At 54.7% G+C, this 25,764-nt stretch overlaps 9 protein-coding genes across 9 annotated transcripts; 6 read left to right on the top strand and 3 right to left on the bottom strand.

The window, feature by feature from the left end:
• Window positions 1-1,901: 1,901 nt before the first annotated feature.
• On the bottom strand, window positions 1,902-2,861 carry N656DRAFT_783925 (uncharacterized protein). Its single transcript, XM_064816057.1, has one exon. The coding sequence runs from the start codon at window positions 2,480-2,482 to the stop codon at window positions 2,324-2,326; it is 159 nt and encodes a 52-aa protein (XP_064666263.1). The 5' UTR covers window positions 2,483-2,861; the 3' UTR covers window positions 1,902-2,323.
• A 1,273-nt stretch (window positions 2,862-4,134) lies between these two features.
• N656DRAFT_414237 (uncharacterized protein) lies at window positions 4,135-4,666 on the top strand. Its single transcript, XM_064809582.1, has one exon. The coding sequence runs from the start codon at window positions 4,295-4,297 to the stop codon at window positions 4,574-4,576; it is 282 nt and encodes a 93-aa protein (XP_064666262.1). The 5' UTR covers window positions 4,135-4,294; the 3' UTR covers window positions 4,577-4,666.
• An 89-nt stretch (window positions 4,667-4,755) lies between these two features.
• Window positions 4,756-5,364, top strand: N656DRAFT_801620 (uncharacterized protein; the record flags this gene model as incomplete). The annotated part of the gene is made up of 1 exon (XM_064818143.1): window positions 4,756-5,364. One exon carries the CDS (start codon window positions 4,756-4,758, stop codon window positions 5,362-5,364), a length of 609 nt encoding a protein of 202 aa, XP_064666261.1.
• A 2,719-nt stretch (window positions 5,365-8,083) lies between these two features.
• Window positions 8,084-9,208, top strand: N656DRAFT_414243 (uncharacterized protein). Its single transcript, XM_064809583.1, has 2 exons — window positions 8,084-8,710; window positions 8,781-9,208. The coding sequence occupies exons 1-2, from the start codon at window positions 8,223-8,225 to the stop codon at window positions 8,896-8,898; spliced, it is 606 nt and encodes a 201-aa protein (XP_064666260.1). The 5' UTR covers window positions 8,084-8,222; the 3' UTR covers window positions 8,899-9,208.
• A 1,229-nt stretch (window positions 9,209-10,437) lies between these two features.
• On the top strand, window positions 10,438-11,445 carry N656DRAFT_801619 (uncharacterized protein; the record flags this gene model as incomplete). Its single annotated transcript, XM_064818142.1, has 1 exon — window positions 10,438-11,445. One exon carries the CDS (start codon window positions 10,438-10,440, stop codon window positions 11,443-11,445), a length of 1,008 nt encoding a protein of 335 aa, XP_064666259.1.
• A 2,012-nt stretch (window positions 11,446-13,457) lies between these two features.
• On the bottom strand, window positions 13,458-15,555 carry N656DRAFT_761013 (uncharacterized protein; the record flags this gene model as incomplete). Its single annotated transcript, XM_064813229.1, has 2 exons — window positions 15,298-15,555; window positions 13,458-15,243 (listed from the first exon to the last, which is right to left on the bottom strand). Exons 1-2 carry the CDS (start codon window positions 15,549-15,551, stop codon window positions 13,458-13,460), a joined length of 2,040 nt encoding a protein of 679 aa, XP_064666258.1. The 5' UTR covers window positions 15,552-15,555.
• A 400-nt stretch (window positions 15,556-15,955) lies between these two features.
• On the top strand, window positions 15,956-18,126 carry N656DRAFT_783920 (Metallo-dependent phosphatase). The gene is made up of 3 exons (XM_064816056.1): window positions 15,956-16,949; window positions 17,041-17,470; window positions 17,555-18,126. The coding sequence occupies exons 1-3, from the start codon at window positions 16,387-16,389 to the stop codon at window positions 17,744-17,746; spliced, it is 1,185 nt and encodes a 394-aa protein (XP_064666257.1). The 5' UTR covers window positions 15,956-16,386; the 3' UTR covers window positions 17,747-18,126.
• Window positions 18,127-18,376: 250 nt separating this feature from the next.
• Window positions 18,377-20,149, bottom strand: N656DRAFT_717427 (tryptophan synthase beta subunit-like PLP-dependent enzyme; the record flags this gene model as incomplete). The annotated part of the gene is made up of 3 exons (XM_064812204.1): window positions 18,377-19,366; window positions 19,422-20,000; window positions 20,060-20,149. The coding sequence occupies 3 exons, from the start codon at window positions 20,147-20,149 to the stop codon at window positions 18,377-18,379; spliced, it is 1,659 nt and encodes a 552-aa protein (XP_064666256.1).
• A 1,841-nt stretch (window positions 20,150-21,990) lies between these two features.
• N656DRAFT_415123 (uncharacterized protein) lies at window positions 21,991-24,854 on the top strand. The gene is made up of 3 exons (XM_064809584.1): window positions 21,991-21,998; window positions 22,153-24,066; window positions 24,129-24,854. The coding sequence occupies exons 2-3, from the start codon at window positions 22,245-22,247 to the stop codon at window positions 24,440-24,442; spliced, it is 2,136 nt and encodes a 711-aa protein (XP_064666255.1). The 5' UTR covers window positions 21,991-21,998; window positions 22,153-22,244; the 3' UTR covers window positions 24,443-24,854.
• The last annotated feature ends 910 nt before the right edge of the window (window positions 24,855-25,764 follow it).

The following is a 25,764-nucleotide window of genomic DNA, read 5'->3' as shown; positions in this document are numbered from 1 at the left end:
AGCCAACGCCTACACATGCACACGCACATGCAAACACACAAGCACTGGGGAAAGGCTGGTTTGCTCGTGAGGATGATACGAGTATATGACTGTATGCTGTAACTGTCTAACAACTAGGGGAAGACCATCTCAAGGATGAATTATGTCTGGATCCTGGAATCTATTGTTGGCATAAGGCACTGACGCGAACCAGCCAATGCAGGACAGGCATTGGTTTGTTACAATAATTGCAATGCATGTGCTCTTCTGATGTTGAATGCCTGTACGAGTCAGTCATTATCTCCGAATTGCTGACCTTGGATGACACATCTCGTCCCTTGTTCACCATACTCCGTAACCGAAAGCACGAAACCCCCTTCGGTCAGACTGCATGCAGCTAGGGATATTTACTGAGACATTGAGCCCAAATAGGCTCTCTCAACTACCGGTACCTGACATGACCACTCAGATTAACCTACACTGCGAAACCCGACCAATTAATGGCCGAGCCTGGACAGCATTCCATCGCAGCTGCGAATTCCTACCTAACCAACACCTCAGCTGACGCGAGTCTTACCCCCTAGCCTTTGAGGGAGCATTCATAGAACAGAGTATTTGAAGAGAAGCTGCCCTTTCAAAGCACTTACAACTGTAGTAACTGTAGTTATTGCTTGCTGCAGATGCTCTGGTCTGGTTCTCGTTTTCTGCGCTTCGGATATCACGATTTCATCAGGACAACAGCGACTCGGCGCGGAATACCTCCTCTACCCTAGGATCGACATATCGCCTAGCTGACGGCGGTGAGGCTTGGGTTAAGAGACGGTTTCGCATATGTACATGTACAGTACAATGTCAGAGCAGGCGTGGATTCAGAGTATGGGAGACATCAACGCTGTGAAGTTTGTTGGGGTGAGAAGTTGGGCATACGCACGCATACGCATCGTGATGAGTGACAAAAGGGATTGGTCTCCTGAGCCCTGGACAAACCGCAAAAACATCAAGCCAGCAAACAAGGAACGTCCATGTACTGGTCAAGAACGGCACGCGACCGAATACACGGCTCTTTTTCACCCGCGGCAGCAGAACTCTCCATGTCAGCACAACGACCTGGATATCAAGGCATCTAGCACCAGTTCCACTGGGGTTCTCTACTGTCCAGTTTCTGAGCAGCATGGCCCGGGGACCGTCCATCCGGCGGGTTAGTTTCCTGTCAGAGATCGGCTCGACGTACGGGACCCGCAACCAACGAGGAGGAAAAAGGGCGTGGTTCAACGGCCACTTACAACACCCCCTCCCCTGGCTCGAGAAAGAGGCTGGTCATGGAAACACATCGGTTGTCCTGCCGACCTACTCTTTCTGGACGACGTGTACACCTATCTTCAGGTCCAACGCTTGAATGACTCACCCAACGGGAGAGACAAAGCAACGGGGTGGAAGGGGCAGAACAGGGGGGCAAGGCCGCCTAGGTCGCGGACCGAGTCGAGGCCCGCGGCGGGGAGGGGAGATGCCAAGTCAGGCATGACGTTGTGGATGACATGGACATGCCCTTTCAAGCTCATCAGTCTGGCCCGAGGTGGTATGCCTGGCGTGGGATGCGCCAGGTACGTACTCCCGTCGACAGCGGTGGGCTTGGGACCGGACACCTGGTCTCAACAGTTGAACAGATTGGGCTGGCCGACGCCCTCTACCGTGTTGAGTTGACAGGGAAGCTAGACCGTTTTTCCGATGAGAATAACAATGTTCTCAACCCACCCCTGGGGGCGGACGTTCTTCCTCGAGGGACTTTGCATGCTGACATCCAACGGTGGGAAGAGGAGCAGGCAGACTTCGTACATGGTGAAACTATCCTCCGCGATCTCCATACGAGGTATCGACGGGGTTCACCAGGCGGCGAGGTACGTCTTCCCAACTCGCACGGCGTGTGTGTGTCGAAGCGAGAGCGAGCGAGACGTATAGGTGCCTATCCTTAGGTACCATCACAGAGGAAGAGAGCGAATTGTCGATACGGCATGCTCAGCTAAACACACCTGTGATGAGGTAAGTATGTGAAGCACGGCAGGATATACTGTGCAGGTTGCCTCAGGACGTTACCAAGCGTTACAAAGCTTGTCATCTGCAAGCCTTCCTTCCCAGCATTGCACAATTGGGCAATATCACCAGTACTATCAGTCAATCTTTTCCTGTCGTTTCACACAGACAACCGCCTCCTCAACTACCCGTTCCCCGGAGTCTGCGCCGTTTTCCTGACGCCGTTCAGCGGGCAGAAGAGGAGAAGAAACCGAGGGAATCCGATCGGGATGCCACGCACTCAGTACAACATCGTTTGTGAGTTGTGACATAGCCATCAGCCGAAATGTTGGCCAGACCAGACCGGATACACGCCTTGCGGTAGCCGATAACCGATAAGGCGTCTGTATCCATATCCCAAGCTCTCAGCCTCGGAGGAACTAGCCTCGATGTCCTTGGCAGCAAATTCCCTCAATGCCTCGGTGTCTCGTCCCATCTTCCAAGCAGCGCACCCGCGGCCTGTGAGACGGAGCAAACGTGGCTATGTCACGTCACCCTCCAAGGCTGACGAACGAGTTTCAGGACACGGGGCAGGGAAACAGACGCCGAATCATCATGCCTGAAACAATGGCTCTTCGAAAAACCGATGAACGACGTCAAGCCGTGGCAAGAGGAACAAAGAATGTCGGCAAAGAGTAAACTCGCAGCCTTGCGACGAGGCGGCCTCTTTTTCTTCAATCAAGGTTTTCATATCATTCCATGCTCAGCTGAAATACGCCACGGTGTTGATGCGTCGCGGCGGCACAGTAGGACCCTTATGGATGTTACCACATCAACACCTCACCTAGCCTCAGGACTCAGGTAGTTATGGAATGATGATCCGTGGTACCATGCATGAGCTTCGAATTTCAGAAACCAAAAGGGACACAATTGAGAGAAGGAAGCTCCAACCTCTGTGGCTCACCTGAAGCTGGGGCTGAGCTTCTAATCATCTGTCATCACGAAGGTGAGCAAGGTTTATCATGCAGCCAGCTAGGTGAAGAAACGGTGAGAGAGAATTTTCTTGATAAAATTCTGTCCAAGCCCACCATTTCTTCGGGCTGGTAACGTCACACCCGAGCGGCTGACAATCACCATGTGTAGCGACGAGGCTCATTCTCAATCTCAACAGGCTCTTCAGGCGGAAGAATGAAGAGAGATAACGTGATCTGAACGTAGTGAAAATGTTCTCAACCCTTGTGTTACATGAAGGATAACGTTACACAAAAAGTGAGTGGGCTGCCTCTTAATTGGCTAACTAGGTGCCTAGAGCTCCAGAACAGGCCGCTACAACAAGGGCCTCCTGCTAAACCCAAACTGACGGGTTTGAGGCGTGGGGACAGGGTGACTTTCTGCAAGAACTCCCGCATACAACACGATAGGTAAGCGTACGGATTGATTCCACCGCAAGAAACACAGCAAGTCTGCCAATACAAGGGAGAGTGGTGTAATCACTGCTAAAATTTCCCATAGCAGAACTTGCGGTTCTAATTTGAGATTCAAGCTACCTACCTTGCCGCATGTTAAGCGCTGGATCTACTACAGTAGGTCGTAGCATTCATGTCGGACGCTAACAATTATTAGACGCGGCTACTATGCAACTGCATTCCACTGAGGCTGTGAGACGATGACCTCACTGACCAGGGCCTGGCCAGACTCCCACCTTCCTGCGCCTCACCCTCTTGATGAGAGGCGCACCGCCGCAACAACCACCGGCAGCACCCGACGTCGCAACACCGACTTTCTGCATGGTTTTGGGTTGGGAACTATCGGACCTGAATGATCGTCAACTGAAGTTTCGCTGCTTCGCCCCTGGTCCCGAATTTTGGCGCCGCAATCCCGCTACAGCACTTGAGGACAACCCGGAAGCTGGACTGTTGGAACTTGGAGCCATGGCACCTATCACCAACACGTCCCTCGTGGAATCGCGTCTTTCTATCCCCCCTTAGCTCCCAGCCTTGACGATGGAAGGCAGTACCGGAACTCTGGATGGGTTTACAGCTTGGCATCGACGCCCTCCCATGCTCCCACCCCCCACTGCGTCAGTTGCGGCCGCTTGAACTGCGAGGTTGCCGACCGTGACTGAGGTCATAACGTTGCTCCATGCCATGAGGCACCAATGCAAGCTTCTCAGTGATCGGCTTGGGGTAGCCTTGCCGGGCGCCTCGTCTCCACACTGCCCGGGAACCCTCTCACCTCGGGTGTCACACGCCCTTCCAGGCCTCACCTACCATGTCTCCTACCATACCTGTGCCTGTCTCTTCTTCGGATGAAAGATATCACCCCAGCATGTGCCTGCGGCCTCTTTCTTAGTCCAAGCCTGCCCTGGCCGCTCAAAGCAGGGCCAGACCACCTCGATCTGCTGCGGCGACTCCCCGCAACGCATGCAGAATCACCCGCATACAAGTCAAGTTACTCGCATATGTACCTTGGTCTCAGCCTTGCCTGTTCCAAACTTGCGTGCTTGAACCTTGCCAACCCCCAGGGCTTGCTTACACATGGGGGTGCCCCCGTGATATACTCGATCAGGGCTCCCTTTAAAGACCTCTGAGATCCCCCCACACCCTGCCCACTTCTCTCCTCCTTCTCCTTCCACGTTACCCAAGTTCAACCTCAAGCGTTAGAAGTCTACAAGCGTATCAAGAACCACTTGCTTCCTACCTCCGCCAACCCTCATAGGGAACGCCAGCTACAACCAAACCCACCGTGGAGGGCTACCCATTCTTCTATATGCCCGGTCGCCGGGTATCCTTTGATCTCGGGAGCAGCAAGCCGACCAGGAGCGGGCGAGGCCACCATCACAACCGCAGAAGCCACAGCGCCGAGCGTGTCCACCGTCTGGCGGACGACTTCCCCGAGATGCGTCCGGCACCGTCCTACGACCAGCTCGTGCGCGAGAACCACATCCTCAAGCTCGATCTCCGCGAAAAGGACCAGGAGCTACAGCGGGAGCGGGCGCTGGCGGAGCACTACCGCGAGCAGGCCGTCGACCTGCAGCGGTCGCTGGACGCCAACTCGGACCAGGACGCGCGGCGCGACGGCAAGCTCAAGGATCTGAGAAAGAAAAACGCCCGGCTCGAGGTCGAGAACGCCGACCTCGCGGCGCAGATCCGTGACCTCGGCCGCCAGCTGCGCGAGGCCCTCGACGCCCGCGCCGCCAGAATTCATATTGAGGTGGAGAGGTGGAAGAACGAGGCGGCCGACTGGCGTCGTCGCTACGAGGAAACCCACGCCCGCTACGAAGACGTCCATCGCCGCCTGGACCGCATGCGTCGAAACATGGACGATGTCGTGCAGGAGAATACCACGCTCAAGGTCCAGTTGAGGCGCGGGTGGTGAGGTGGACTTGCTGTCATCACTGTCATGGAAACGATGACATATGTTGGATTCTCGACCTTGTCTTATTATGTTCCTTTGGAGTCTTCGCTATTCGCGTGGGGGTATGGGGGAATTATGATCTTATTTTTCCTACTTGGCAGGAAGCAGTGAGTACCAGCATTATACACCGTCGTGTTCAGCCACATACTCACATTTCACGCGGTTAGAACTGCCCTTGATTTCCGCCATCGACAAAACACCCTGGGAAGTTTTGCCGATAAAGCGTGTACGATATTTCTACGAAAACGACGACGAGTTTCTTGCGCACTCCTTTATCTGGTTGGGCGTCTATTGTTTATCTACTTATCTCATCTTCATCTCTCCTCTGGTCCTTTCTATCTCACTATCTAGAAGGCTGGGAAGGGAAGACAAAACAATGTCCCACATCACGGGCTGGCGCTGGGAGTGAATAACGGTCGTGGGCTACTTGAGAATCTGATTTGGGTTTGGGCTGCAGCAAAGACGAATAGCTGGGATATTGGGACTAGGAATATCTCTGGTGCAGGATATACAGGACTGCCTTGACCAGACGGGTGGGATATCAGGGAAACAACTACCTCAGGGTAATCTTACGTTGGTTAAAGTTCGGGGGTATACACACCTCGACTGCATACTAGTAGTACTCTTGTTTTTTTGGGGCGTGGGCGCCATGAGAACGGCCACTGATCGGAACAGAAGCTGAGAATTGATAATAAAATGAGGCAGAGTGTATATGACCACCCCTGAAAGTGCTTCCCAGAATCTCCTCATGGCCTGGCAATGACTGTTAAGAATGCAAAATGTGAACCTTTCCGGTCTGTGTCTGTTGGCCTGGCCCGGATCATGGAGACTTTCCGGTGAGAGTTGCCCTATTGTGTGGATTAGCAGATAAAATCCGACGTAGAACAGCGCGCATAACGGACCTACCTACCTTACGTAGCACCTTCGTTTACATCATGTGGTGTCACCCCAGCTTCTGTCGCGTTGAATCCGAGGTTGTTGGAATTGGCTGTGTGTGTGTACACTACGATACACGTGGGTAAGAAGGTAAATCACTTACACTTGTTAGAGTTACAAATTTACTGCGTAAGAACTCTACCTAAACTGCTGCCTTGGTGGTGATTGATTGGGAATTTTGAGGAGGGTGGCAAAAAGGAGGATTGGATACCTTAGTTGAGGGGTTAAGGTAGTTGTACACAAGTAAGCGCGGCCCTGGCTATTCCTGAACACCTGAAAGACACGTCCACGGGTTGAGTCTAAGCTTAGCGGATGTTTAGCGCGGGCTATAAGACGGTCCTTGGAAGTTTAGGTGGCTCTCTTCCCAGCCAGTTTCCATATTTGACCTTGTTCCTTCAGCCCTTCACCAAGGCCCATGTATTGTACTTACACCAGCCAAGATGGGGAAACGCCGAGGTGACGACGATCGTGTACGTAATCTAGCCCCGTTAAGAAGGGTTGAGGAGGGAACTCTAGCAGGCAGGATAGGCTAGAGCGGTAGACTACCACCTTACTTAGCTGGGAGAACTAGTTCCAGAGATTGAGGTATAGATAGAACGAACAAGTATGAAAATAGAATTTGAACTTTTATTGAAGGGGAATCGGGTTTGTGTAACATGGAAGGAAGTACCTCCAATACCTCCCTTAAGTCTTAAGATGGAGAGTGGGGCATGGAGGGATGTAAGCCGATTGTCGGTTTACACCCGAGACTTGGTTACATAAGGGGGTACCTTACTGGGTCAACACTGGGAAAACCATCCAAGATGCCTGAAGGAGGATTCGCGAGCCATATGATGTTACCGTGCTGCCTAACCAGATCATTTGCTTGGGTTGAGAAACACTGATGAGAGCGAAGCAAGCTTGTCGTCGAACCCTGTCGAGCTGAACGAACGGTGGGAGATCGGAAAAAGCGGGAATTTGTTTGCGTCTTCTCTTGCCATAACCCACAGCAGTAGCATGTTCCCCTAGTTTGATTGGATCTGTCACATACTGTCTTGTCTAGTAGATGGACGTAAGTTCAAGCGTGTCGTCGCCGCACCTCATGTCGTGGAGCATACCGTTTCTTGGCGATTGAGTACAGTACGCAAAACTGTCTCACCGGGTTTAAACGCGGCTTGGCATCCCGGCTCCGAAGGCCAATGTCCCCCTGGTTTGTTCGCTAGCGCCTGACTTGAAGTCAAGCATCAACCTAAAAATTCAGATCTCAACATCAAAACAGCCACTTTTCGCCTGCAAGTAGTCTTTGGATAAAACCACCTTTTTGAGTATTACTAGATGCTCTATTTTTCTGCGTTGAGTTGTGGTTTATGGCTGTTTTGAGGTATCTTTTTGAATTTGGGACCAGGACCCCTGTCGGAAGTTCTGCGCTAACGAACAAACCAGCATTGAACTGTATGGGCCTTCAAGGTAGTGTTTGTCGCGAGGGGGGTGGTAGACTGATGAGAGTCCCGATACGGTAATGGTGACAATTCCCAGATGGTGCGCGCACTGCTTGCGCAGCTGCGTAAACCCTGAGGCAACATATGCAAATCGCTGTTGATTTGTCGGCGAGAGTCTTGGCAGCATTTTCTGCCCCTCCCCCTCCAAATTGTTTGATCACTCGATGAGTTGCCCCTCCCCCACACTCCCCTCGATAATTCTGCTATCATGTCTATTATCGACCATGGATGGTTGTTTCCAGGGCGACGCCAATACCGATTGCCGATAATATAAGTGTGTACTACAGTAATATCTCAATTACCCACGGGACGGCGTTCCGCATTGGTTTTCTTTTGAGCGGCCGGCGATAGCAAATGCTCACCTTTGGCAAAGATGCCAATGCCGAGCTTGATGCCTAGCTACGGATGTGTTTCCCCGCAGCAACACCTCTGGCCGTGGCAAATGCACAAATCGGCAGAGCTTCACCAGTGCAGAAAATGCAGATGTGCTCGTTTCATGAGTCAATGCCTTCTGACAGTCCGAGAAACGATAGGGCGGGAGTGGACGACCCACAGCGGCCCCACCCGACCGCTGCTGCAGAACACCACATGAGATCTTCCGGTCGCCATTTCTCGGCGAGACTGATCACCAGTTCGTCTCAGTGGAGCATTCTGGAGACAAATCGGCCAGCAGCCTGTGGTAGGGCTGCGACCTGCAGTAGTTGTCCTCGACGCCAGGTAGCTACAATGACTTGCATTGGCCATTGGATTCTCCTTCGATCCAGATGCTACCCGGGAGATAACACTGCAGCGGATGGAGCAGACCGCAAGGCAGCGAAATCCAAGCTAGTCTTTGATGGACTCTACCAGAAGCAACCGGAACTGAGCAGAAGATTATCTACATACTCGGTACAGTATGATCCCTATGGTGGTAATGATAGCGTTCAGGAGTGCAGATAACGGTGCAGGCTGATACCGCAGCAGCAAACTAGAAGGTTGGCAGGAACGGCGCGCGCAACAGCTCGCCACCAACATAATCAAGAGACTCGGCGATAATCCAACAGACATGCCTGGTTTTATCTGTCTCCTGAATTGCCAGTAACGAAATTCACCTCAGACGCTGCTCAATACACTACCGCTCGCAATCCTCGGTCTCCTCTTGGCAGCAAGCGGCGCTGCGGTCCTAGCCTGACAGGCGTCATACAAGCTGAAAGGGAGCGCCCTAATCGAATCCGTGCCTCTTTGCAAATGCGTTGAAAGAGACATCATGCCCGCGGTGACTCACCTTTGCGGCCGCCGCCAACAAAAAGAAGCGGAGCGGCGTCCGGGAAAAGATCCGGGGTATGCAATTATGGCTCCGTTTCCTCCTCCATTCACCGCCGACTGGGGTATGGAGTTGAGGGTCTAGCTAAACACACCCCACCTACACTTGAACAACAGTTGCTGGCGGGAGCAACGGGAGTGAGACCCGACACACCTTCTTCTCCCGCAACTATAGGGTATTAGCCAGCGGTATTCCAGGTGTGCGACGTGTTTGACCCGTTTTTTCTGTTGCCGCCGACACCGCAACAAACCCTAAAGAGGCGAAAACCTTTCGGTGAAAGGAGGCATCCGGAGTGGAGGCTTGGCGCAAAGGCTCGTGGGTCCCTGTCAGGTGTCAGGTTGGACCCGCGCAGACGAAAAAAATGCCTTGCTATCTGCCACCTAGGTATCAGGCCACAGATGGAATTGCAATGTGGCTGCTGCACTGCCGCACTGCTGTACTTGTCCACGAGGCATGCGAACGATGGATTGGTTCCCTCGCTGGAGTTCGAGCCTGCTCATCCTAGACGCGCAAAATGTCGCACAGAAACGCAAGCGGAAGGGGAAGGGGGACCCAAGGGGGAACCCCTTCGCCCACCCCCTCGGCGATCCTGAGGTCGGTCCTCTAGGCGGGGTGCCTAATAACTGTCCAGCCAGCACACGACAGTATGACTCCAACTCCTTTTTGTGCCTGGGAACTGGGATTGATACCTTGACACCCCCTCCTTGCTTGAGTTCCCTCCCAGAAACAAAGAGTCCTTCCTGCCTCGCTCACTAAGCAGGAGCTTTGTGCCTTGCCCTTCGCGACATTGCATCCTTGGGTGCCGCGAAGGCAGCAGCCTCCTCCTGGTGTCTAAGTCTTGAATCAATAAATACGGATGTGTCCGACAGTGGGAGGTCTGCCTTTCCCCGAAATCTCAGTTATTCATCCTCGAGGTGTCTTGAGTTTTGAGTCTCGAATAAGCGAAATTTATTCCTGCCCCAGGGTAAAAGGGGTCTCTCTTATACCCTCGATTTCGGCTAGCCCTGGGCTGTCATTTATCATTGAGGCCCAACCCGAGACAACCCAGCATTCCTGGCCAGCCTTGCTTCCCGCTTTTCCTCCCCTGGTCACTCCGTCCGGCACTGTCCACGGGCGGCTGCCCGTCTCGATTCGCCCAATTTCACCCTCGCCCAGAGCCCACACAACCTATTTTTTTTCCCTCTTATACCTGACCAGTCGGGCACCGGTGCAGCGCGCTCCCACGCAGGCGGTCAAATCAGCACACAACACATCTTTTCTGCTGCTTTAACCCACATACATACAACCTTCTGAATTTGTTTACCTGCTGCTGCCGACATGAGCGGCAGAAGCGTCAAGTTCCGCAGGGACTCACCTTCGGGTGGGTCTTACGAACACCAGAGGAGCGACTCGGGCGTGGGTTCGTTCAGTGACTGCGAGAGTCGCACGTCAAATCCTGATGCGGCCTTCTTAGTCTCCGGGTATGAGGACCGCCCCAGTCTATACGATCTCCAGCGCGCTCTCGAAGCATCGCGTCGAGAACGAGACGAGTGGATCAGCAAGTTTACCGACGCCGAGAGCAATCTCAAGCAATTACGCACCGAGCTGGAGGAGACCAAGGCACGAGTGCGCGCAGTGACGAACGAGAACGAGATCCTCCGGCAAGAGAAGGAGTCGCTCAGCCAGAAGAACAAGGACCTTATCGATCATAATGCCGAACTCCAGGAGACAGTCGATCGGCTGAAGAAATCCAACCGGAAGAGCGGCAGCTCGTCACCTCCCACATCTAACACCACCGTGTCAGAGTCCTCTGACGAGAAGAAGCTACGTCGGAGCTCCAGCAAGCGACACAAGGAGAAAGAGCGCGACCGTGAAAAGGACAAGGAACAGGAGCGCGCCGAGCGCCAACGTGAACGTGATCGCGAAGCGCGCCGGCTGGAAAAGGAAAAGGAAAAGGCTAAGGAGCGGGAAGAGACCGAACGGTTGCGCAAGCGTTTCGAGTCGGCACGCGGCGAGGAAAGCGATGCAAAGAGCAGCAATTCCTCATCCAGAACGCAGCGCAACCGGCGCGACAGCTACATCGAGCCCCTCGGACAAAGCGCACCGAGGCCCCAGGCCGTGCCTCCCTCACCGTCGCGCCAGTACTCATCATACCCCACCACCACCACCGGCTATCCGCCAACGGCAGCCTACGCTAGCATTCCCAACATTCGTGAGCCTTATGGCACCACCCCGCGATCGCATCACCCGACAGTTCTTGTCGACGAGTACAGCGGTTACCCCGTTGAAGAAGAGGACCTGTACCGTGGGCCCCCAGCTCCCCGATCGGTCCGGCATCCAAGGTGATTGAGTCGGCAGCGACAAAAAACAACTTCATCTCAACATGCAGACATACATACGAAGACCACCACTTCCGGTTGGTTGCGACCTTGCATTTTCTGATCCCAAACACCACTTGAGATACCCGATTGGCCTGGTACCTGCACCAAGCATGGCTTCCTCTCCTGCAGCCCTGTAGAGGATGGGCCAGCTGCGAACGTCGCGTTTCGGCCATTTCCACCTTTTTTCCCCCTCGTTGGGCCGCGTGCTTGTGCGTTGGGCCGCAATCAACCAAAAAAATTTTTCCCTTCCCCCCGGTTCGGTTCAGCCCAACGAAGGAAGGATTTCCCTCAACCCGGCTTTTCTCAGCCCCACCGGTCGCACACAACCAAAAAAGTCACATCACGTCACGTCGCATTTGTCTTGTCTGGTCCGTTTTGATGTCCCAGCAGCATCGAAACAAACAATTGGTTGGTGGTGGGGGAATTCCACTGCGGTCGACGGGTTCGGCGCCAAGATTTTTCATCCTTTCGAGGTTTCCCTTCCCTTCCCAACCTCCGCTTCAGCCTGGCTAGGCGGGATTCTCCGCTGCGGGAACTTGGGGGAGGTGCTCCACAACCGGAGTTCGATCTGGCGGGTCTTCTGGTGGAGATCCTCTTCCTGGACCGCCGAACCGAAAAGGCGGGAGAGCCCCACAGCTCTCCGTGGATCTCCCGCCCGCCCGTTCGCCAACATGGAACACAACACAACGCAATCTCTGTGCGCGCCGGGGGAATGCCCCACAGTTTCCACCATCTCGGGCCGGACTGTTGATTCCCACTGCCACCTACCCACCCACGCCTGTCTGTTTGTTTCATTCCATGAGGTGTGAATTTTGGCTGGTTTCGTTTCTGGACTGGAATGTGGTGTGTGCTGTGCAATCAAACCCCCCCCCCCCCTTTTTTTTTTTTCCTGAACCCAATACCCGATACCCCCATTGTTTGGTTTTGTAACAATAAAAAAAAGTTTTACGTTTTCTTCTCTCTTGGGGCTGTTTGCCTCTCTCAAAACGATGGATGGATGGATGGATGGATGGATGGGGATTCGGCTTGGGATGTGGGAATGAATGATGGGTTGATTTGATCGGTTGGATGGACAGGTGTTAACAGCATGGGGATTCTGGCATGGGATGGGAGATCGCGGGTTATTATGTCTGGGTTCATTTGCATCCACCGATAGACCTTAGATAGACTTCCTTTTTTGTTTTCTCCTTTTACAAACCATCCACGGCAACGGGATAATTTTTGTATGACAGTTCAACCTCGGTTACCATGTATCATTTGCCGTTGGAAATAGGGTCAGGGAATAGGGATGGATGCAATAGACATGACTCCGGCTCGGGAGAAGCTAGGTAGTCAGATTTGGGTTTGCGACTTAGTTGTTGAGACGCAACGTGCATTTATTCTACGGATACATATGTGTATAATCCAATGAGCCTCAATTCCACGCCAATCCTTCCTTGGTTGCTGTCGAGTTGGCAGTATTGGCTCTCGCATGCAATCATTCCTCAGCCGGCGCAACCTGACGGAAACTAGGTAGCAAGTTCAGAGTTGGGGATATACAGCTCGTTTACATGCAACTACCACACGGCAGTTGAGTGAGGCATACAGTCTCATAACCCCGTGCGGCGAACAGTACTTCCCATATTCCTGCTGGGCAAACCGGCTGTAGTCTCAATGAGGATAAGCACCTACTAAAATCTACAGACCGTAGAGCCAGCAATCCCTTCTTCCTTCACGTCTGCTACTAAGCAGCTTCCGGCTGATGTCATTCTCTCCATCATGTAGGTATTATTCCCGTTGACTGCTGACTGCACTCCCCTTCATTCCGTATTAAGGTATACCGGTAAAAAGATAACCGGGCGAAAAACGCGAATCACTCGATCCTAGACGCCTCCGCTCGCAGAACCCTCATCCGCCCTCCGCCCTGAGTCTCAAAGTGATGACACTCCGTATCCCAGCTCCCAGACAGCAAACCGATTCTCCCTACCCACGCTAACCTCAACCAGCATTTGAAGCCGTAGCCGGACCTGCACCGCCTCCATCCGCGTTCTTACCGCCGCTCTCCTTCCCGCCAGCCTCCTTGGCTTCCTTATCCCTGCCACGCCCACCGCGTCGGCGTCCGCCACGCTTGCTCTGCTCGCCACCAGCAGCTTTCTCCGCTGCGGGCCCGGCCGGCGCTGTTTGTTGGGACGGCAACGCGGGGCCTTTTTCTGCAGGAGCTGCTGCCGCCGGAGCCGAAGAGGAAGAAGACGCCGCGGGGCCGGCGGTGGGCTTCGCCTGGCTCGGTGCCGCCGGTTTTTTGCCCATATCCTTGCGCTCTAGGACCTGCACCGTCGCCTGCGCGACCGTGACCGGGCTGGCGGCCATGGCCTTGACGAGGCCGCTGTGGTCTGCAAAGTCGACATACGCGAACCCCTTCTTGCGGTCAACCTCGACGGCCGTGACGGCGCCGAACACCTGTAGAGTTTCCTTGAGGAGAGCCTCTGTAACCCCCTGTGAGTGATTGGCGTGCTTGACAAAGGCGCGCGTTGCTCCAGGGCTGGGTGTTGCCGCGGCGTTAATCTTCTTCGACCCGCCGCCTTGCTTTGACGACGCAGACTTGGGTCCGGATGGAGGAGGTGGTGTTGCTGCTTGGGTTGCTGGAGGGGCTGATGTAGAAGGCCCTGATAGTGCGGCCGATGCCGGCGATTGAGTTTGTGATGCTTGAGACGCCTCCTTCTTTTTGAGTACTGTAACCGGAGGTTTTGCTGGCGCCGGCGCCGGCGCCTCTGCGCCTTTGTCGGTCTTCTCATCTCCCTTTGCTTTGGCGCGGTCATCGGCGCCGCTTCCGCGTTTTCTATTCCTGGATCTACCCGAAGCAGACGGCTGTGCTTTGGACGTAGTGGATGGTGTCGAGGCTTCAGTAGGGGCCGCTGGAGGCGGGGTCACAGGCGCAGGTTGAGAAGCGGGCTTAGCGGCGCCCTTCTGTGTCTCTTTGCTAGTAGTAGCTTTAGCTTCTGCTTCTGCCTTGGCCGCTTCCTGACGGGCTTTCCTGTGCGCATTGCCCGGACTGAGGCCCAGGTCCCGTTGCAGGATCCTGGCCGCAGCCGCGATGCCTGCTCTCCGGCTCTTTGGCACCTCCTGGGCTCCGGACGACGTGCTAGGCTGAGCACTCTGTTGTGCTTGGGCGGCAACAGCTTTGGCGGCCTCTGCAGCGGCTTCCGCGGCAGCAGCCTTTTTGGTCAGAATCTTTACAGACTCCTTCGGCTTGTCAGATGCCTTTTCAGGTGCTTTATCACCCTTGCTATCCCTCGGCTTCTTCTTGGGTTCTTCAGGAGCCGCGGTTGAGGCTTTCGCCTTTCCCCCTCCTTGCGAGTCCTGTCGTGCGTGTTGTTTCGCGCTTTTCGCTGCAACGGCTTCCTTAGCTTTTGCTGCCTTCTTCTCCTTCAGATACTCAACCAAGGGTGTCGTGGTCGTCTTTTCGATCTTGGCCGTCTCCTCGGCCGCTTGATCAGTCTCCGGAATCTCTTTGTGCGCGTCGGGGTTCGCCAGCTTCTCAAGGAACGCCATGAACTCTGGGTCTTGGTCGATGGTGCCTTGCCGGCCATCGACACGCGTTTTCTCGCTGGGAATTTTCTTGTAGATGGCAAACTCAACAGTGGGCGGAGAGACCAGCACCGGATCGTTGTACGTCTCCCTAGCATCCTCCCACTTCGCCGACTGAACTGTTTGCAAAAGCGCTGTCAATTGGTCCCTCCTGATCACATGGAGATATGCGCGCGACGGCCGTGACGGCTTTGACGGACTGTAATCGTTGTTAGCGCTTTTGCTTCGCTGACCGGGTACGAGGATGACTGACTGTTGTGAGACCTTGCCCGGCCAGTAGGAAAACCAGTCGACCTTTCCACCGCCGACCCTCCATTCATCCCCAAGAATGGTGAGGAATTCTTCTTCTGTCATACCCGGCGGCAGTCGGCGAACGACAACCTTCTCGCCCTGCGGGGGTGCCTTCATCTTTGGGGCTTTTGGGGCATCGGCCGACGAGGGGCCGTCATTGACGCCGTTTGCTTTTCGAGAGAGCAGCTGCGGAGTGCCAGTAGCCATGGCGGGCATCGAGTTGCTTCGCAGTTTGCGAGTATTGCGTGCTAGAGAAGAGTCGAAGAGCGGATCAATTTCTACGAAGTGGGATCCGTTACTGACCCATTGGCCGAGGGTTTCTTGCGTGAGTTGAGATGATATTCCACTTTCGGCCTGGTATCTGGAAGCGGGGCTGAAGGGACATGCACCTCGAAAATGGTGAAGAGAAAGAAAGAAACCGGAAGTATGGAGAGTTATCAGCTTTTCACAAGCCAAAGGGCTTAAGATATTCTCGTGTCAAATACTCGTAGTCTTGGAAGTTGTGTGAATGGTGAGGGTTGCGGAGAGCAGCTTGCCTCTTTCGCAGCTCTCCAGAATGGAATCAGAATCCGATAACGTTGGGTTGGATGTGGGGCACCGTTTTTGACGTTATCAATCGCAAACCGCCTCACCTCAGTGTTCCGGGATTCCAGTCCACTAACGTTACAGCGTAGTTTAAGCTGTAAGCCCATCAACTTCAGGCTAGGCAACTGTGGATACGGGCTTAGGGGCGCGTAAATCTCGGCTGAGGCTGGCTCTGCAGTGGAAGCCCCCACCCTACCCTGGCGATTCGAAGGACTCCCCGCTCCTGTCTGAGATCTGTCTATGCACGAGAAAGTCCTCGATACACGAACAACACCCCAGGGAGCAGCAGCAGTATTTTCCCGATGACCGAATTGTAGTGTACTGTACAACAAACAACCGGCCTGATTCGCCCACCTTCTCTCCTACAGCGATCGTCTTTCGATCCGACCGCCGCAAACAGTTATCCAACAGACAACTGCTACTGTATATGTCCCATTAAAGCTGCGCGAAAAGCCGTGCGCACACGATGACTGGTGTACCTAAGCCTGGGCCGGCAAATCTAAGGCCGGGCGCCGGCCTGGACGAGTGGTTGGAGGAGGCGAAACAATGTCACTATCTGCCCGAAGCCGTCATGAAGCAGCTCTGCGAAATGGTCAAGGAAGTCTTGATGGAGGAGTCCAACATCCAGCCCGTGGTAACGCCCGTCACAATATGCGGCGACATCCATGGCCAATTCTACGATTTACTCGAGCTATTCCGTGTGGCCGGCGGCATGCCCGGCGAATCAAACGTCCAGGCGCCCATGACCGCGACGACAGTCATCACCTCCGAAGACCTCGAACCCCCAACCGAGATAACAAACCCTAAGCTCAAAGGAAAGGTTAGGAATACCGGGGTATCAGGCACGGGCAGTAGCGGCGGCGACGACGCTGCTGCTGAAGCACAGGACGAGACTATTCCCGAATTCACACCCGCTAGTGATTCTGGTGTGCAGTCGGCCGAGACGCGCTTCGTGTTCCTCGGCGATTTCGTCGACCGCGGATACTTTAGCTTAGAAACATTTACGCTCCTAATGTGTCTAAAAGCAAAGTGAGAGAACCACCGACCCAGCCGCCCGCCCAGGGTGTCTCCTCACTCTAGCCGGACCCGCAAGCTAACCGCCAGCCCCCCCAACCCCTAGATATCCCGACCGAATCGTCCTAGTCCGGGGCAACCACGAGTCACGGCAAATCACGCAGGTCTACGGTTTCTACGAGGAGTGCCAGCAAAAGTACGGCAACGCCTCGGTCTGGAAGGCCTGCTGCCAGGTGTTTGATTTCCTGGTGCTGGCCGCCATCGTCGACGGGACGGTGCTGTGCGTGCACGGCGGGCTGAGCCCGGAGATCCGCACCATCGACCAGATCCGCGTGGTCGCGCGCGCCCAGGAGATCCCCCACGAGGGCGCCTTCTGCGACCTCGTGTGGAGCGACCCGGAGGACATCGACACGTGGGCCATCAGCCCGCGCGGCGCGGGCTGGCTGTTTGGCGACAAGGTCGCCACTGAGTTTAATCACGTCAACGGGCTCAAGACGATCGCCCGCGCGCATCAACTTGTGAATGAGGGTTACAAGGTTGGTTTTCTTTTCACTCCTTCCACCGCTCCCCTATTCCTTCCCCTGATATGCCTGTGCTAAACAGATGAAAACACAAAAAAGTGGCATTTCCCTGAGAAATCTGTCGTCACCGTCTGGTCCGCGCCAAACTACTGTTACCGCTGCGGCAACGTGGCCTCCATCATGACGGTCGACACGCAGCTCAACCAAAAGTTCTCCATCTTCTCGGCCGTCCCCGATGACCAGCGCCACATGCCCGGCAACCGGCGCGGGCCCGGCGACTACTTCCTTTAGTAGACGAGAGACGGGGGAGAAAGGAAATGAGGGTTTCATAGACTTGTAAGGTGTCAGGGGTGGTGGCGGGTGGCCATCTTGTATTTTCACTCCCATGATTGTTGGGTCCATGTCCCCCGTATAAGGATGACCAGGCGTCAGGGTGAAGGATCACGTGGTTCGAGTTTTGTCATGGCCTGCTTTGTTGTTTATGCATTACTGTTCATTTGGTGGCATGGTAAATCCGGAACTGAGCAGCAGAGACAGGGCGGGAGGGTAGAAAGCGGGTAATACACAAAACACATGTTGTGTTCTTGTATATGGATATGGGTTCATAATCAAGCGGCTCTCTGATACCCTTCACCTTGTCTCCATTCACTGTTTAGTAATATAATTGGACGGATTGGCAAAAGGTAGTTATGGTTTGGAATGACTGCCAGGCAGGAGATTGATGTAAACGAGTCTTGGACTCTTGCCATTGATTTCGTTCCTTTTCCTGTTGGCCATCCAAGTCGGTCAGACAACCCGTACTCCTCCATCCCGAGCATCGCGACGTCTAAATTTATGAATGCTAGGTATACTTTTTGCTTTTTAGAGCACACAACCTCCTCTAGACTGGCTCGTTTCAGATCATACACCGCCAGGTCACTGTCACCTCGCTCCCTTCAGCTCCTCCTCCACCTCAGCCTTGACCAGGTCCCTTACAGCCTGCCATTCGTTTGGCACGTCCTTGACCCTCTTCTCCTTCTGGTCCAGGCCGACAAACTCGGGGGGGAGGACCTTTGAGTTGAACTCAAACCCTTCTTCATCCTTGAGCGCGAGGGTCACAGCGCCGGCGAACTTGGCCGGGTGGGCCGTCGACAGCGAAATATGAGGCACCATGGGCATCCCTGACTCCACCACACGCCTTACCGACCTCCTCGCGGCCTCAACGCCTACAGCCGTGTGCGGATCCAGCACGTACCCAACCTCCTTGTACAAGCTCTGGATGGTATCCAGCGTCTCCTGGTCGCTGACGCGCTCGCTCTCAAACGTGCGGCGCGCCGCTTCGAGCACATCCTGGTAGACCGGGCCGAAGCCGCCTTTTGTTTTCAGGTCGCTCAACCAAGCGCTGACTTCCTGACCGGCCTGCTTCTTGTTCCACTCGTCGTCCATGCCGGCGCTCGACGCAAACTCGTACGCGAGAAACCAGAGAAGGCGCTCAAAATTGCTGGACACAAGAATGTCCATGGCCGGGCTAAGCGTCTCTTTGACGCCGTCCTCGTGGGCCTTGACACCGTCCGCGGCGAGACCCCCCTCTGCCGAGGGCCCGTACGTCGGCTTCTTCTCGTACTTGCCCGTCTTCCAAAACCTGTCGAGGATGTCGTTCTCATTTGTGGCGATGACGAACTTGTCGACGGGGAGACCCATGCGGTGCGCGAAGTAGCCGGCGAGAATGTCGCCGAAGTTGCCTGAAGGAACCGAGAAGCGAACCTTGTCACCAATCTTGAATGACTCAGGTTGTTGCCGCGCGAGGGAGAAGTACGAGTAGAAGTAGTAGACGGTTTGGGCCAAGATGCGCGCCCAATTGATGGAGTTGACGGCACCGAGCTTGAGTGTCGAGTTGATATCCGGATCCGCAAACAGGGCCTTGACAATGTCCTGAGTCGCGCCGTGAGCGATACCGATTGCACAAGGGACTGTCGAGCACACTTACCTGGCAATTGTCAAAATTCCCCGTCACAGCGAGGTTGTGAACGTTGGGGTCCAACACAGTCGTCATTTGAAGCTCCTGGATGGGGCTCACGCGGCCCTTGGGGTGGAGCATGAAGACTGAGACATCTTTCTTCCCCCGAAGGCCATAGATGGCCGCCGAACCTGTGTCGCCGCTCGTCGCGCCTACGACCGTGAGGTGATACCTATCCCGGCCGGTCTTGCCCTCATTCCGGCGCACGAGGAAATACTCGAACAAGTTACCGAGAAATTGAAGGGCTACGTCCTTGAAGGCGAAGGTGGGTCCGTGGAAGAGCTCAAGCAGGTGTATGCTATCTTGCAGATGGACGAGCGGCGTGATGTCCTCAGCGCGAAATGTCGCATAACTCCGGCGGATAAGGTCCTTGAGATCTTCGGCCGGGATCTCGGAGGGCGAAATGTAGAGCGACAGGACATTAAATGCTAGGTCAACAAATGAGAGGTCCTTCCAAGACTGCCATTGAGTCGCCTCCGGAATCGCTTCTGGGATGTAGAGCCCACCATCGGAGGCGAGGCCCTTGAGGACGACTTCCTCAAAGGAGAGCTGTGGTGTTCAGACCGGTCAGCGAAGATAATTGAGGCCGGGACTGGGGAAAGGCGTACACCGCTATCTCCGCCCCGAGTGCTCAGATAACGCTGCGACGGCGTCTGAGCGTGGCTGGAGACGCCGTTTGTGACAACGCCGTTGGACATGTTGGCTGAAATGTCTTCCGAACCAGTTGCCCGTCAAACTGGTTGGTGGGCTACGTTTGAATCCTGGAGCCCACTCGCCTCGAAAGACACAAGACGGCGGGAGGTGAGGCAAAATCACACCGAACGGACAAGCGTCGCCGCGCCGAGCTCGGCGAGAGAGCGGCGGAAAAAAGTTGACGGTTTTGCCCCGCAGTGGGGCAACAACCTTATCCAGCACAATGCGATTGACACAATTGGTGCGTGCAGTGGTGCACCAACGTTGCAATGCCAAACCGACCTGGATACCACACCCGTTTCAATCCAGACATATTAAAGTCAAGATTCATTCGAGTGTGAGGTGTTTCGTGGGCAATATCGCAGGTATATTGCTCTTGTCCGAGCACGCCATCCAAGCCATGCAGGCGACATTCTCCGGCACGGCATCTTGGAGTTTGAATTGGAGTCCTCTTCAGCTTTGAGTTCCCAGGGACAGTTAATGAGGAAACAATCATATGCCTTGTCTCTGGAGATCGACGGCTCGAGTGTCATTGGCAGCTGGTCAGTCCCGTGATTTGCATTGCCCCCAGATCGACGGTCGCTATGGCAGGCCTGGAACGAGGAGGGAGTTCCAAACCCGAACATCAGACTGGTCGTGGTCCACGATTCCACGTTCACCTCATCTTCGAGAAATGAGCGCGAGATAAGCGGCTGTGGTTGATGACAAACTGGGCCTTGCTCTGTTTGCAGTTTTTGGATGTCAGAGCTCTCGCACCTGTGCTGCTGAGAGCGGATTTAATGTGCAGCAGGCTTCAAGATGGGAGCTTTGAATTGGCCACTGGTCTTATGCTAACGCAAGGTGCTTGGATTTCCTGCAATGCATCTGATTGTGAGATCCTCTTGACTGGACCCACAGCCAAGGGCGACCGGGCTTGTAGTGGAGCCATGCATTCTATTGGACAGATCTGCCCGGGGAATGTGGGGCCCTAAGCAGCCTTGAGGCAGCGTCCAGCGGGAGGTGGACCTTCTCCCGCGATGGTTGAAGGGGACTCTTCCAGTCCTTGGGCTCAACCGTATCGATTTTCGATTGATGAGCAAATTCTAGATCGCACACTCGAGGTATCGCGGCTGTCTCTTGCGAAAAGGACAATAGGACTTACGTGTGACAATACATCACGTTAATTGCAAGCCACCTAGCCAGCAATGTATGTCTGTATGTACATACAGATCCCCTGTCGTCCATGACGATCCTCTCCCGTCCGGTCGCCGACTTTAAGATCAGGCCAAGACGAACGAGTCCCGACGAGCGATAAGCACCGTGATCTTTAACCTAGCGATAATTACCGCATGAACCAGATTCATTGCTTTTCTGCCACTTCAACCACCTCTACAAGGAGTAGGTTGGGGTTTTTAATGCTCGTAGAATGGAAGCATTCAACTGGTAGTCAACGCAGGGTTAAGAGTATCTGCAACGGTCGCGGCCCCTCACGACACAACCACTGTGCATCCTACGAAGGCTGATCTTTCTTTTTTTCTTTTTTCGGTTTTCCCATTTGTTTTTTTGTTTCTCTACTTTCCACTTTCTTCCCTTTACCAACGTCATTTCCCATTCGAAGCTTTCTGCTACTTCTATTCTCCCATTCCCAATCATTTCCAGGTTATTTTCCGCTTCGTCTTTATTCTCCGACATCCCGCGTATAGAGGTGGTGTAGTCGGACCAGTGACAAGCAAGCCCTGGCCTCCTCCGTGCTTCGATTGACGCCATTGCCGTCCCACAGTCGTCTTATCTGCGGCAAAAGCGCTGCACTGTGTGTGTGCTGCTCTCTGCAGACACCCCAAAAGACTCCCTTGTTAAGACAGGGATCTCGATAAGGTGCCTCTGCTTCCCCTCCTCACACTTTGAGGGGGGACATGTTCTCGACCACCCCGTCAACCTCCGTTACACGTTTCTAAGAAACGCCAGAGAACCTATTCGATATTCACCCGTGTATTTCCCATAGGTGCTGATATCGATATCGAATTCCTAGGCGTCGATGCTGCTCAATCGCTTTCACCAAGCGACACAACACGGCTCGTTCGACGCGACGACGCATTTTCCCCGCTGGCCCTCAACGCGGCCATGATGGCAACGATTGCCCTTTCTCGACCTATTGCTCCACATCGTTCTTCGTCCACCATCAGCTCCCTCGCGTCGGCCATCACCCTCGATAACATCCCTCCAAGCCAGCCGTCGCAATGCCCCGCTGCCGTTCCGAACAAGCACATCCCCGTGTGTCCTCCTGGCCCTATTCCCCAGGAGGAACCTACGACGCCGCCGCCCTCTCCCGGTAAAGAGGAGCAACAGCAGCAGCAGTCGCTGCTGTTCCCGCCCAACAATTACACACGTATCGAGTTGGGACGCCTATCCGTCTACAAGATCAGCCCCGCCCAAGTCGCCGCCGCCCTGGATTACCGGGCTCGACAGCCCCTGGCAGATCCTTCGCGGGTGTTTCCCTGGCTGCACGGCCTGCATCCGGCGAATCAGATCCAGCAAGCCTTTTTTATAGCCCGGAAACGCGCTCTGAGGAAGACGCCGTCGTGCCTCCGCGGCATAGCCGTCGTCAAGGCCGATGGAGACCTAAACGTCGCCCGCTTAAAGGGCGCCATTGCGCCGCATGAGTTCCTGCAACTTGGGGGAGCTGCCGCCGAGTTCCTCGAGGTCGACCCCAAGGAGGGCTTTTCGGTGCGCAACTTCCAGATTCAGGCCGCGAAATCGGCCATGACGTCTGATATCATCGTCTATGGCGACGACGATGCGACCGTGCGCAAGCTGGGTTGGGACATTGCCGCTGCCCAGCAGCGATGGCGCGACAAGCACGAGGCCCAACGCCAACATCTTCCCAAATACAACACCTTTATCTGCGTCACTCCCTTTGCCGAGTTCGAGGAGAAGCACCCGGAGATTGTGTCGGTCAACTCGGACGGCCAGATCACGGGGAATGTCCTCGATTTCTTTCACCAAGAGAGGCGGGAGATGTACGAGATGACGCGCGCGTCTGAGATCTCCCACAACGTGTGGCTAGGTCCGACGCCCGACCCTGGGTCTGAGGACGAGCAGGCCTTTGACGTCCTAATTGAGTGCAGCGACCTAGGGCGGTTCAACCCTGGCGCACTGCGGGCCATTTCCGAGGGTGCCGATATCGAGTCTGGCAAGCATTTCTATGTCGACTTCCCCTCCTCGGGAAGCATCCTCGCTCCAACTTGGTCCCACGCCGAGGCTGACGGCATCTTGGAGACGTGCAAGTGGATCTGGCATCTCGCGCACGGGACCCACCCGTCCGTCTCGAGCAGGGGATCCACCGCCAAGGATAGCGCTGGAGACGGCGACATTGTACCCATGCTGGAATCTCCCGACTGCACCCTCTCCCTGCAGCTCCGCCCTCGCCGGATCCTGATCCACTGCGCCGATGGATACACCGAGTCTTCCATGCTCGGCATAGCCTACTACAGCTTCAGCACCGGCAAGCCAGTCCCGGAAGCCTGGCTCGACCTGCACACGACCAAAGGCCGCAATTTCTTTGCGTACCCCTCCGACGTGGCCCTGCTTACCTCCCTGACCCCGCGCCTTCTGCAGGAGTCACCCGCGCGCCCAGATGGCGAGAGCCTGTCGGACATCACCGCGCTGGCGCGGAATGAGCCGAGCTGGTTTGGCGGCTTTGACGGCTCCTTCCCGAGCCGCATCCTGGACTACATGTACCTGGGCAACCTGGGCCACGCGAACAACCCGGACCTGCTCCGGGCGCTTGGAATAGGGCAGATCCTCAGCGTTGGCGAGACGGCTATGTGGAGGGATGGCGAGCTGGAGGAGTGGGGCGTGGAGAATACCTGCGTGGTCAAGGGCGTGCAGGACAACGGGATCGACCCGCTGACGGACGAATTCGGTCGGTGTTTGGAGTTTATTGGTGCGTTTCTCTGCGCTTCGTCCCCCATTGAATGGGATAGTTTGCTGACTTGCCATGCCCAGACCGTGGCCGCAGAAATGGCACCGCGACCCTCGTCCACTGCCGCGTCGGTGTCTCGCGCAGCGCCACCATCTGCATCGCTGAGGTCATGCGCAGCCTGGGCATGTCATTCCCGCGGGCCTACTGCTTCGTCCGCGCCCGCCGCCTGAATGTCATCATCCAGCCCCACCTCCGATTCGCGTATGAGCTGCTCAAGTGGGAGGAGCTGCTCCACCGTTCCCGTAGCGGTGGTGGTGGTGCCGGCTTCAAGCGAGAGCTTGAATGGGGCGAGATTGCCCGCGAGGTCGCATTGATGAACCGGCCTTATGCTAGATGATGAGTCGTTGTCACTTTTCTGTTTTACCTAAGCAGCGCCTGGTTCGAAGCGGACCAAGTGGCCCTACTCGCCTGGTGCGAGCGATCAAGCCGCTTGGAATACGCCGGCCCTGCCCGACGCGAAAAGGGGTATCGCAAGCTGGTTTAATGGACCCCATGATCAGCAAGCCAGCGGTTCCCCGAGCATGTTGGACGACAAGCAAACGCCGAGGGTAACAACCAACTCTCGTCAATCAAGCCGTGTTGGAATGACAGATCCATGGGGGTGGACGACCCAGCCGAGCTAACTACCTACAACAACCTCGACTGATTTGCACAGCCTTGGATCTTTCATCTTTTCTGTTTCAAATATTTCTCGAATGCAGGCTTCTCGACGCAGAGAGAGTATTCTCCTCTTCATCACACCATACCCAACTCGACCTCAATCTACTATTTATTACATACGGTCTGCGCGACTTGCGCCGGCTTGACGAATCGCACACGACAACGTCTTCTTTTTTTCATTCCTCTCTGTTGAAGTTTATCTCTTGTATTCCCTTTTCAAAGTTACGACAACGGCTTCCGTTCTAGCTTCATGTCTTATTCTCTGTATTCCGTTTCTTAGTTCCAGGTTTCTGTCCCCGGCCCTGGGTCTGGCTGACAGGCTTGGATGGGGAATGGGAATTCGGCTTTGGTGAGGCGTTATTAGCGTTGCTGTGAGATAATTTCGGTTCAGTTGAGGGTTGACGGTTTTCTTGGAGCGGGATGGATTGGGTTATCCTTGGATAGAAGTGTTTCTGGGGCTTGGGCTTGGGCTTGGGCAGGGTCGGACATTTTATTGGTGATCAACTAGGGGAAACTACACTGGGCTGTTGGGTGTGTTTGCTCTTTTTCATGTTCTTGATTGTTGGACGTTTGCCATGCTTTGTTGGTTTCTCTTCTGAAGTCGTGTCTGTCATAGCAGCGGTGGGTTGGAAGGACAAGGGCAACCGGTAGCGTATTTGCTCTTCAGTTTGTTCTTGGTTCGTATCCCAGCCAGCGTTCTGTCCTTTAAACATTCCCTCTCTTTCATGGAGGAGAATTGATGCTCGAGGACGATTTCAAGGTGTAACTAAGTATTATTTATTCATTGGGGTGCAAGGCAACATTTGAAGTCGAAAGTGTATTCCCAAGCCCAGTGTGCCTTGATGCCCCTGTCGCTGATTGCCGCCAAACCGTCCAAGCCACCCGCAAGCCGTTGCTATAAGAGACAATATGTCAAACAACGCCAAACGCTATGCATTCACCAGACAAAAATTACAACGCGCCGTCCGCTGTTCCCTCCCTTATTATTGGATATATGAT

This window comes from Canariomyces notabilis, assembly GCF_033297395.1.
Source record: "Canariomyces notabilis strain CBS 508.74 unplaced genomic scaffold N656scaffold_30, whole genome shotgun sequence".
Taxonomy (NCBI): Eukaryota; Fungi; Ascomycota; class Sordariomycetes; order Sordariales; family Chaetomiaceae; genus Canariomyces; species Canariomyces notabilis.
This window is presented reverse-complemented; position numbering and strand designations above follow the sequence as displayed.

Coding starts and splice junctions, on each gene's coding strand:
- N656DRAFT_783925 (XM_064816057.1), bottom strand. CDS start 2,482: ATGGGACGAGACACCGAGGCATTGAGGGAATTTGCTGCCAAGGACATC.
- N656DRAFT_414237 (XM_064809582.1), top strand. CDS start 4,295: ATGAAAGATATCACCCCAGCATGTGCCTGCGGCCTCTTTCTTAGTCCA.
- N656DRAFT_414243 (XM_064809583.1), top strand. CDS start 8,223: ATGTGTTTCCCCGCAGCAACACCTCTGGCCGTGGCAAATGCACAAATC. Junction 8,711..8,780: donor TTATCTACATACTCGGTACA/GTATGATCCCTA, acceptor ATACCGCAGCAG/CAAACTAGAAGGTTGGCAGG.
- N656DRAFT_783920 (XM_064816056.1), top strand. CDS start 16,387: ATGACTGGTGTACCTAAGCCTGGGCCGGCAAATCTAAGGCCGGGCGCC. Junction 16,950..17,040: donor CTAATGTGTCTAAAAGCAAA/GTGAGAGAACCA, acceptor CCCAACCCCTAG/ATATCCCGACCGAATCGTCC. Junction 17,471..17,554: donor TTGTGAATGAGGGTTACAAG/GTTGGTTTTCTT, acceptor AACACAAAAAAG/TGGCATTTCCCTGAGAAATC.
- N656DRAFT_415123 (XM_064809584.1), top strand. CDS start 22,245: ATGATGGCAACGATTGCCCTTTCTCGACCTATTGCTCCACATCGTTCT. Junction 24,067..24,128: donor TCGGTGTTTGGAGTTTATTG/GTGCGTTTCTCT, acceptor TGCCATGCCCAG/ACCGTGGCCGCAGAAATGGC.